The 12,344-nt window shown below is 44.0% G+C and overlaps 1 protein-coding gene across 1 annotated transcript in view; it reads left to right on the forward strand.

Moving 5' to 3' along the window:
- Window positions 1–698: 698 nt before the first annotated feature.
- The window catches only part of LOC126215316 (AF4/FMR2 family member lilli-like), a 686,763-nt gene continuing 675,117 nt past the window's right edge, over window positions 699–12,344 (forward strand). Inside the window, exon 1 of the mRNA XM_049941996.1 lies at window positions 699–936. Within this exon, the coding sequence (XP_049797953.1) occupies window positions 699–936 (238 nt within the window). The remainder of the gene's footprint in view (window positions 937–12,344) is intronic.

Below are 12,344 nucleotides of genomic sequence, written 5' to 3' on the forward strand. Positions count from 1 at the left end.
GAATAAAATTAACTGAAAGGTTAAGTCGAGTTCGTGCAACCTTTCCCATTGCGACCAATATTCTCCTTCTTGTTGCACCCCTCTCTTTGGAAGGAATTCTGTACAGTTTTCCTTCATTTTCACCTCGAAATGAACAGCCAAAAGCACAGCACTCAAGCATTATTCTATTAAAATCTTATAATACACAACACGTCCGTTACTTCACGCGTAACGCTTGGATCCACAATGGCTGCTAAAGTCATGTGACGCGGCATCAGCCAATCCTGAACTACCAACGGCGGCATGCTTTCCTTTATACAGAGCTTTACGGTGGCCCGCGACGCGCTGCCTCCTAGCGGCGGGAAGCGGAAGCTCTCCGCGCGGCGCGCTCTGCGCCAATCGGCAGCCGCCGCGGGCAGACGGTGCTGCCGCGCGGCGGCGGCGCAGCGGAAGCTCGGCGGTGCCGCAGCGCGCCGGCCGCCAGTCGTGCTGCGACCGCCGTGGCTCGCGGACGTGCGTGCGCTGCCGCGAGGTGACGTCCCGTCCCGACCCGACCCCTCCGTCCCTATGCGGCTGGCTCGCTCGGGCGCCGCGGCGCTTTGAGGCGGCCGCGATGCCACCGGCGCCGCCGCCGTCGTAGTAGCGGGGCGTCGTCTGCCGTCGAGCCGGGGGCGGAAGGCGAGAGCTCTGGGCGCGCCGGAGGCGGCCATGCGCCGGCCATGACGGCGCCCGTGCCGCTCGCAGTGATGACGCTGCTGCTGACGATGATGGCGGCTCGCGGGGCCGCCGCCTCCCAGGCGGTCGTCGTCGCGGCCGGGGACGGGGGCGCGGGCAGCGAGACGCCGCCCCCAGCCGTGCCGCGCACTCAGCTGGCTGGCCCCCGCGGGGGCGACGACGACTACGACTACGACGAGGAGTACCTGGAGGAGGAGCAGCCCGTGACCGGCACGGCCTCTGGTCAGAAGCCCACCCTCTCTGTCCTACTCCTAGGCATAAGCGCTTTACCACTTCAGCTGTATGGTCCTACTAGTTTCACGGCGTTAGGGCCACATTTGGACTGATACATCTCCATACAGACAAGTGTAAAACGAGTAAAGGTCCTGTTTCGGTTAAAATGTTGTTGAACTGTACACGAAGCTATAAAAGAACAGTTATGTATTCATATTTATATCGTAATTTATTTCGTACGATAACCAATAGATGGTCCAACCTTCTTTTGTCTAATTGTGATAAAAATGTTCAACCGTGGAGAGGTTGGTAGTCCAATTTAAAATGGGGCAGAATGCATGGAACATCATCCTGATACAAGAAATCTAGAAGAAGAGTGAAGTCGTAAGGCAGATGGACATAAAAAGTATGGTTTATACCAGGTGTACCGGTATGAAATGAGTGTTTTTTTGTGAAAATGAAACACTAATTTTGAATTGAAAAGTAAAAACATTTTATTCAAAGTACTGACCATTGCTTTCTATACGTTTTGACCACCTTTCTGGTAATTTGTGGACACCACGCCAATAAAAATGTTCGTCTTTTGGAGCAAACCAATCAGACACCCAATTTTTGACTTCTTCGTAAGAATCAGTGTTCCTCAGCCAATGCGTGTCCCATTGATGAAAACAAATGGTAGTCGGATGGGGCCAAGTCTGGTGAACACGGCGGGTGGGGTAGCAGCTCCCAGCCAAGTGTTTTGATTGTATCCTGAACCAGTTTTGCTTTGTGTGCAGGTGCATTGTCGTGTAAAAAAATTACTTTGCCATGTCTTCTGGTCTTTTTTCGATAAATGCGTAGTTCAAATTGATCATTTGTTGTCTGTAGCGATTAGTGTTCACAGTTTCACCGGGTTTTAGAAGCTCATGATACACCACACATTTCTGATCCCACCAAGCACAGAGCATTGTCTTCTTGCCGAATCGATCTGGTTTTGCAGTCGATGTTGAGGATTGTTCCTGATTAACCAATGATTTATTCCCATTTAGGACTTAAAATAAATCCATTTGCATCGCCAGTAACAACTGGATGCAAAATTGATTTTCTTTCATGTCTTTGAAGCAAAATTTGACAAATGGTTTTTCGGTTTTCCATCTGTCTTTCATTCAATTCATGTGGCACCCATTTCCCACACTTTTGGATCTTTCCCATAGTTTTCAAACGGTCAGAAATTGTTTGTTGTGCAACAATTAGCATTACTGCCATTTACTTGTGACTCAAAGTATCATCTTCATCCAATATTGCTTGCAATTCGGCCTCTTCGAACTTTTTTGGTGGTCTTTCACGTTCTTCATTTCTTACATCAAAATAATTATTTCTGAACCGTCGAAAACATCTTTTGCATGTTGCTTCTGACAGAGCATGATCATCATATGTCTCGACAAGCAATGGATGCGATTCTGCAGCACTTTCTTTCGAATGAAAACAAAAAATTAATGCTTTCCGCAAATCATCACTTTCTGGTACAAAATTCGTCATTGTTAACACGATGAAAACATATGATGTTTGTTCCATGACTTGATGTATACTAAATATCTTAGACATACCAACCAAACAAAAAAAAAATTAAGGCTCGTTCCCTATCGACACATTTGTGTCTTAACGCTCATTTCATACCGGTACACCTGGTAAGTGATGAAACGTACGTTGATATGGCAAGGTAAAATAAATGTAATGAAGCAGAGCTTATATGATTGTACGACAAGTAACGATGGTGGAGTATAGCTAAAACACTGCTTACAAAATAGACCATCAGCTACATAAAAGGACAGTCATTTAGGCTCTCCTGTATAAGATTTATTCTTCCTTACCAGATGAAAGTGCGTTTCATCACCTACACATCATTTGCTTTGTTCTTTTACAGTCCATCTAGTATAGTGCTATCTTTAGTCTATTTCAACTGTATCCAGACGATGTTCCTTACATTCTGCCTTTCCCCAGTCCTCCTTTTAGCTAGATGGTTTTATCTGGCGAGCAGCATTTTATCTAAACCTGACCTTCGTTACATATCGTACAATCATACAAGCTTTGCTTTAGGGTACATATTTTACGTTACCAGTCTGAACGTAGCTTTCTCCACCTGCACATTATTATTTCTTTTATGTTTTACAGCCACCTCGTTTGTCTCATTATTATTAGTCTAGATTTCCTGTTTCAGGATGATGTATCCTGAATTCTGTCCTATTTCAAATTGGACTTCAAACCTCTCCACAGTTGAACATTTTTATCAGAATTAGACAGCGAATGTTATGTCAACTACTGGTTATCCTTTGAAATGAATTATAAAGTAAATGTGAAATGAGTTGTGACATAAATTAAGAACCAAACACTTGTTTATATACATGTGTTTCCATGAAGATGTGGCTCTAACGCTGAGAAAGTAGCTGGATCATATTTATCGTATAGCTGAGGCGATCTTTTCATCATGCTAAAATTCTGCAGCTGTGGATGCCGACAATACAAAGTTTTCTGCATAAGCACTTTAATCTCGTCTCGAGGCGAAAGCTCGATTCTCGTGTCCATTGAGAGCGCGGCTGAGCCAACGAGCAGGGTGCGAATGGCGAAATACTGGGTTGGTGCATACGTCCGCAAGCTCAGTAAACACAACAGATACACATAACAGAATTCAGTCATTAACAATACCGGCTGTTTCACAGTTCATGTTACGTACTTCTAGAGGTTGTAGGGGGGACTTAGTAGATAAAGTGTTACACAGGAACCCGTGTCCGAAAACGGCATCCAAAGCCGTTACAGAGCGTCAAAGTTGTAGGCACCGGAAACTGTAAATGTACGTGCGTACAGGGGGATACCGTGATGCTGTTACAGACTTTCCAAGGGTGATGGAGACAACTAAAGGTATCAGTGTGACTTACGGGTCCTTTTGTCGGAAACGAAAAGATCCAAAGTGACAAGCGAAAATCATTCTGATATCTCTAACATTGGAAGACATTGCTAAGAACGTGGGTTATGCAACTTTCATTGGTGGTAGTACGGACGAAAACGAGAAAAAAATGTCTAATAAACATGGGCTCTACAGTGAATACCTGAGAATCACTGAAGTGCGTTTTGAAATGTTAAAATGTGTCTGAGCTGTCTGTGATGTGTCTTCGTCAAAAAAACCTATCTCTGGTCTTTTTTGACTATGACAGACAGGTCAGACATGTCTAAACATTTCAACGTGCACTTGAGAATGGCCACAAAGCCCAAATCATGATTGTGTAAAATACACTCCTGGAAATGGAAAAAAGAACACATTGACACCGGTGTGTCAGACCCACCATACTTGCTCCGGACACTGCGAGAGGGCTGTACAAGCAATGATCACACGCACGGCACAGCGGACACACCAGGAACCGCGGTGTTGGCCGTCGAATGGCGCTAGCTGCGCAGCATTTGTGCACCGCCGCCGTCAGTGGCAGCCAGTTTGCCGTGGCATACGGAGCTCCATCGCAGTCTTTAACACTGGTAGCATGCCGCGACAGCGTGGACGTGAACCGTATGTGCAGTTGACGGACTTTGAGCGAGGGCGTATAGTGGGCATGCGGGAGGCCGGGTGGACGTACCGCCGAATTGCTCAACACGTGGGGCGTGAGGTCTCCACAGTACATCGATGTTGTCGCCAGTGGTCGGCGGAAGGTGCACGTGCCCGTCGACCTGGGACCGGACCGCAGCGACGCACGGATGCACGCCAAGACCGTAGGATCCTACGCAGTGCCGTAGGGGACCGCACCGCTACTTCCCAGCAAATTAGGGACACTGTTGCTCCTGGGGTATCGGCGAGGACCATTCGCAACCGTCTCCATGAAGCTGGGCTACGGTCCCGCACACCGTTAGGCCGTCTTCCGCTCACGCCCCAACATCGTGCAGCCCGCCTCCAGTGGTGTCGCGACAGGCGTGAATGGAGGGACGAATGGAGACGTGTCGTCTTCAGCGATGAGAGTCGCTTCTGCCTTGGTGCCAATGATGGTCGTATGCGTGTTTGGCGCCGTGCAGGTGAGCGCCACAATCAGGACTGCATACGACCGAGGCACACAGGGCCAACACCCGGCATCATGGTGTGGGGAGCGATCTCCTACACTGGCCGTACACCACTGGTGATCGTCGAGGGGACACTGAATAGTGCACGGTACATCCAAACCGTCATCGAACCCATCGTTCTACCATTCCTAGACCGGCAAGGGAACTTGCTGTTCCAACAGGACAATGCACGTCCGCATGTATCCCGTGCCACCCAACGTGCTCTAGAAGGTGTAAGTCAACTACCCTGGCCAGCAAGATCTCCGGATCTGTCCCCCATTGAGCATGTTTGGGACTGGATGAAGCGTCGTCTCACGCGGTCTGCACGTCCAGCACGAACGCTGGTCCAACTGAGGCGCCAGGTGGAAATGGTATGGCAAGCCGTTCCACAGGACTACATCCAGCATCTCCACGATCGTCTCCATGGGAGAATAGCAGCCTGCATTGCTGCGAAAGGTGGATATACACTGTACTAGTGCCGACATTGTGCATGCTCTGTTGCCTGTGTCTATGTGCCTGTGGTTCTGTCAGTGTGATCATGTGATGTATCTGACCCCAGGAATGTGTCAATAAAGTTTCCCCTTCCTGGGACAATGAATTCACGGTGTTCTTATTTCAATTTCCAGGAGTGTAAATGAACCATTACCGGTCAAATGGCTGAAATTTATTTGAAAAAAAAATCTATAATACTGTGGCCCCCCCACAAGGGAAAGACCATTAAGTGCTCATAGCTCCTCAGGTACGCATTTTAGAACCCATGTTTACTGGACATTTTTTCTTGTCCTTGTACATACTGCCATCTTTCAAAGCTGCTTACTCTGCGTTATTAGCAACAGCACTACATGTATTTCACTATCAGAGATATCAGAATGATTTTTCTCTTGTAACATTTGACTCGTTCGTTTCCGTTAAGGGTCCCTTACCTCGAATTGATACATTTATCAGCCTCCATCATCCTACAAAGTTTGTAACATCCATCACGGACTCACCCTTTATATACATAGATATATACATTCTCCAAATGACAATACGTAGCTCAGATAACAGCAGTGAACTACAAATGAAAAATGACAATCGATAAATAAACCCATAGCAGTCGGAATAGCAACACTCAAAACAAAAAAGCTGCGGACGTTATGTACCAACGTAATAGTTTGACATTTCACGACACATGGGTTTCGCTATACTCACTACTACTCAGTATCCCTTACGTGTTCCAATTATCTTTAAACTAATACTGAAATGATGCGACTGCGTGTGTGCTGGGGCAGGATGGGGAGTCAGATGTCAAGTTCATTTTTAGTCGGGGCGGGACAGCTGCCCCCCCCCCCCCCCTCCCACCGGGTCTTTTTCTGTGCCCAAAACTGAGGACGTTTTGAAACGATTCTGCCACAATATTGTTATACAGAGTTGCAACACTTGCCACTGTGAAACTTTTCTTCTTCCTACAGTGGGGTCTATGCTATGGATCTGTTCCGTGTTCTAAGTATCCAGCCATCTTTTTGTTGGACTTCCTACGGATCTTGTATCTATAGGTCTGAAATTTAAGGCTTGTTTTGATAGTCTTGAATCCAGCATTCGGCATTTTTCGTAGATGTTCTAGCCAGCGATTAGACTTGATCTTTTCATTTACAGAATACATCCTTAGCTCTGCTCTTATGTCTTCGTTTCTTAGTCTATCTAATCTTGTGCAACCTTTATTCCTCTCAGAAATTTCATTTCTGCCGCTTGGATTCTGCTTTCTCGCATTTTAGTACTTGTCGAAGTTACATTTCCAAATAGCAATGTGGAGGCTGCCATTACCTTAAAACTTGATTTTTGCTTTTCTCATTTTATTTTTCATTATTCCATTAACTGTTCAGCATATCATTTGATATTTATGCAGTTTGTTATCAGTGTTGAGTTCATTCTGGTAGCTTATAATATTTTCCCGGTAACTGAAGTGACTTAATTGTTCAGTGGTCTTGTTTCCTATACGATCTTAGTCTCCAGCCCCTTCGCCACTTTGAAACCCATCGCTTTTGTTTTTGTAGCGGATATCTTCATACTCGTATTACATTCTTTATAAATTTGGTTCAGTCTATAGATTTGTAGCAATGTTTCGCTATCCTGTAGAATTGGAAGATCGTCTGCAAAACGCACTTTATTAAAAAATACGTCACGTGGTAGTCTCAAGCACGGGAACAGTTCGTTGTTTTCACGCTTATGTTACGAAAGTGTGGATAATAAGATACATCCTTATCGAACCTCTTGGTTTATTGGGAGTCGATGTTTGTGACGTAGCATGGTTAGCCTTTATTCATATTTTTGTACCCCCATTTAGAGTTTCTGTTACCTTTTTTATATGCTGACGATATCCATTTCTGCGTAATATGTTCCATAAGATTTTCCTATTTACGTGGTCGACGACTTTCTGTAAGGCTACAAATGCGATGTGTCTTTACGTATTGAACTCTCTTGATTTTCTATAATTTTTTTAAGTGTAGAAACATCAGTACAGAATGTTGCTTTTCTGAAACCATTTTGTTCTTCAGATAACAGATTTTCGGCAATAATCTGTAAACATTGATTTATTACCTTGGCGTAAATCTTACTCACTGTGCCCGCTTATGTTATTCCAACGTGAAACTAGTTTGCGTTATTGAGCGCCTACATTTATCGAAGGGGGGAGAAAATATTCTAAAAACGACATTTTTACGTTACAGATTCGCTGAGTTGGGAATATCGTGCCCCACGGGATCTAATTTGACCGAAAGTATACAGAACTCATTGTGTCTGAAATGCCTGCCTTGTCTAATGTGTCAGGTACCGATTGCATTGAAACGGTAGTATTATTTTTCATTTAATTTACTGATTTAACGTTTTTTTTTAGCCTTCTCATTTTCTGAATGAAAACTTTTTATTGGTAGTCAGTGCGTTATTCTGCGACAAAAGAGAACTAACATGTTAAATTCAAAAAATTGGTATGATTCTTAAATTTTATCCTAGTAATGACATTTCCAGGGATTCCTCTGATGGATTTCATTTATAAACTGAAATACGTAGATACACTGGCGGGCCAAGCTGAAGGACGAAAGTAACTTTCGCATGATATGTTACTGCTAAATAACACAGCTGGACGAAACGTGGACCACACACATAAAGAACCGCTCTGCGAAAGAAATACGCAGACTGACGAAAAGGACTGTCACTTTTATTCAAAGACATTAATTAGGCTGAAGTCATCATTATGTTGGACCCCAGGACATTACAAAATGCGGGACATGGTTCTTAATGTGTGGTGTAATCACCAAAGACGGCAGTGCATGGCCCTCCCATGCTGGCCACAGGAAGGTTGGTTTTGAGTTGTTGTGGCAGGGCGTTCCATTTCCCCAACAGCGCGTCTGACAACAATGGGATGGTCGTTGGTGGATGTACGCGTGCTACAATACCCCTCCGGTACATTCGCCAAATATCTTCTCGTTCCAAGAGCTGCTCCACTTGCACTCTTCGATGTGGTCGTACATTGTCATCCATAAAAATTAAGACAGGGCCGAACGCACCCCTGGAGCAAGGTTCGTATGGAAGGAGTACAGTGTCACAGAAGGTTGACTTTTCAGTGTACCGCATTCAAACATTTGTACGTCAGCACGCACATGCAACGTTGTGCCTTCCCACACCTTCATACGTGGACCACTAAAACAACCGTATTCGACATTCCAAAAGACTGCAGAGTTGCACAGGTCACACCAGTATTCAAGAAAGGAAGTAGTAGTAATCCACTGAATTACAGGCGCATATCATTAACGTCGATATGCAGCAGGATTACGGAACATACGAGGGCTATTCCGAAAGTAAGGTCCGATAGGTCGCGAAATGGAAACCACGGTAAAAATCAAAAATGTTTTATTTGCAACAGTTAGATACACCTTGCAGCTACTTATCTCCATAGTCGCCGACCCGACTTAGACGTGTATCGTAGCGTTGTACCAACTTTCCCATACCCTCGCTATAGAAGGCAGCCGCCAGTGCTCTCCGCCAATTCTCTACGCTGGCCTACGGCTCGTTGTCTTGTGCCGAAATGTTGTCTTCATAACCAGCGGTTCATGTGACCAGAGCTGAAACTCAGAGGGAGACAATTACGGGCTGTATTGTGGGTAATCTCACATTTCCATTTGAAAACGATGCAGGAGCATCTTCATTGCCCCTGCAGAATGCGGCTGAGAATTGTCTTGAAGACGAAACAGCACGACAGTTATGTAATGTTAGCTGCATAGCTTCAGGGGAAATTTCTCACCAGGCCCCCGTACTTGGCGGCAGACACTATTTTCTAGACATCTTTACGCACTCACTGCGAGCTCAGAAATGAGAAGAGCGACGTGATGCTCACTGGGGTTATACTAGAGACACTACCCAACACATCTGTGCAAAGCTTTATCGGATTTTCATAGTCGTTTCCATTTCGTGACCGATCGGACCTTACTTTCGGAATAGCCCTCGTATATTGTGTTCGAACATTATGGATTACCTCGAAGAAAACTGTCTATTGACACACAGTCAACACGGATTTAGAAAACATCGTTCTTGTGAAACACAACATGCTCATTACTCACACGAAGTGTTCTCCTATTGACTCGGGCTTTCAAATTGATTCCGTATTTCTAGATTTCCATAATGCTTTTGACACTGTACCACACAAGCGGCTTGCAGTGAAATTACGTGCTTATGTAATATCACCGCAGTTATGTGACTGGATTCGTGATTTCCTGTCGTAGTAATTGATGGAAAATCATCCAGTAAAACAAAAGTGATTTCTGGCGTTCCCCAAGGTAGTGTTATAGGCCCTTTGCTGTTCGTCATCTATATCAACAATTTAAGAGACTAACTGAGCAGCCGTCTTAGGTTGTTTGCAGATCATGCTGTCGCTTATCGACTAGTAAAGTCATCAGAAGGCCAAAATAAATTGCAAAACGATGTATGGTGCGGAAATTGGCAACTGACCCTAAATAGTGAAAACTGTGAGGTCATTCACATGACTGCTAAAATGAATCCGTTAAACTTGGGTTACGCGATAAATCAGTCAAATCTAAAGGCCGAAAATTCAACTAAATACCCAGGAATTATCACGAACAACTTAAATTGGAACGAAGATACAGAAAATTTTGGGGTGGATGGCTAAACAAAGAATGCATTTAATTGGCAGAACACTTAGAAAGTTTAATAGATCTACTAAAGAGACTGCCTATACTACGCTTGTCTGTCCTCTTTTAGAATACTGCTGCACAGTGTGGGGTCCTTACCAGACAGAAGTGACGGAATACACCGAGAAAGTACAAAGATTGGCAGCAAGTTTTGTATTATCGCGAAATGGGGAAGAGAGTGTCACTAAATGATACAGGCTTTGGAGTGATTAAAATAAATGCGTTTTCACTGCGGCGGAATCTTCTCACGAAATTTCAGTTACCGACTTTCTCCTCCGAATGCGAAAATATTTTATTCGCGCCGATCTACATAGGGACAAACGTAAGGGAAATCTGAACTCGCACCAAAAGATACAGGTGTTCGTTTTTTCCCCCCGCTGTACGAGATTGGAATAATAGAGATTTATTCTGAAGGTGGTTCGATGAACCCTCTGCCAGGCACATAAATGTGATATGCAGAGTATCCTAGTAGATGTAGATGGAGGTGTAGACAATGATCGTAGGAACATGATGCGTTCAGACCTCTTGGCATGTGTGGGTACGTCCAGAATTGTCGCATATGATAGTTTTGATGATCTACGAATACCCGGCAAGAACTGAATTTTACAGAAAGTATACAAAATTTATTATACCTCCTAACACGGAAGGATATTTCTTTAGTATATAATGAATAAAAATATGGATGTCAACTTTTTAGTTAGACGATCTGCAATTGCATTCCCATGTCGTTAGATACAGTGTATGCAATGTGTTAGGAACTACAACCAGAAAACAGCTGCGAATGATATTTTTATTCACATACCAATAATGATACGCTGATCCCCAAAATTATAGATCAGAAAGCCAAAAATCACTCAGGTCAGTTGACGAAATTCTGGTGAATAGAAACAAAAAATAATCAGCCAAAATTTCCACTGATTAAAATGCCTCCAAGTCGAGAAGCAGGAAATAAACTTAACTCACCGCTCTTCAACGTTTTCAACATCGTTGGCACCTACAACACTATTTTCTTTATAAAACTTCGCATCTGATCTTGTTTGGGGATTTAGTACATATTTTAGTGACTTCGTCTGGTAACAGGGTTTGGCATAATAAAAGCTGACTTGGTGAAGCACATAATAAAAGTTGCGCAAAATGTATTTTGAAAGCTTAGTATCTTCAAGTTTTATATATATATATATATATATATATCAGAGCCAGCATTCGGCGAGTTGAAAGTGGTAAACGTTCCCAAAAAAAAAATAAAATAAAATAAAATAAAAAATAAAAAATAAAAAAAATTAAAATAAAATAAAATAAAATTAAATTAAATCATCTAGTGGAAGCTACTTTTAGTAGCCCAGAACTGGATCAAGATGGTTCGCATCGCCTATTTTGAATTTTAGTTATGTGGCTACTGGAACTTTACCGTTACAGCGCGGAATCGCTGAAAAACAATATCTGTGAAAAGGCTGCGCGCAGAATCGGATTTTTTTTTTTTGGGGGGGGGGGGGGGGAGGGAGGGGTGAGATCTCAGCGAGGAACATGGGGTGAAAAAATTTTAGGTTGAGTCCAGACCCGCGGCCATTTCTGCAGCCATTCCAACATCTGTCTTACTGTAGCTCTTTTACAGTATATTAAGGTAGGTTTGTAGCTGGGGCCGAGGCAACTTATGCGAATCGATTAATTTCTTTCGCGAAAGTTTTTAAGCTGGGCTGAAATTAATGCTCAGCTAATGGCACCATTGGTATGTGCACCTTTCTGATTTTATGTGCAAAAGCCATCACCCTAAAGTAACAACGGATAGGAGCGAGACTGATGGTATATTGGACCGTGATCTTAGATGCTTTGAGCGTTTGAAAAAATCTCGATTCGTTTAGATTTTACGTGCAAAAAAAGACGTTTCTCTGAGAAGTTTTCGAAGCGCTCTATTGCTGTACCTTAGATCTGGATAGATGTCTGCCTACTACACATTACGACCCTCTTCAACTGCCGGTGGTCTCTGTCAGTCAACAGACGAGGTCAGCCTGTACGCTTTTGTGCCGTACGTGTCACTTCACGTTTCCACTTCACTATCACATCGGAAACAGTGGACCTAGGGATGTTTAGGAGTGTGGAAATCTCGCGTACACATGTACGACACAAGTGACACCCAATCACCTGACCACGATTGAAGTCCGTGTGTTCCGCCGAGCGCCCCAT

This window comes from Schistocerca nitens, chromosome 12 (assembly GCF_023898315.1).
Source record: "Schistocerca nitens isolate TAMUIC-IGC-003100 chromosome 12, iqSchNite1.1, whole genome shotgun sequence".
Lineage (NCBI taxonomy): Eukaryota > Metazoa > Arthropoda > Insecta > Orthoptera > Acrididae > Schistocerca > Schistocerca nitens.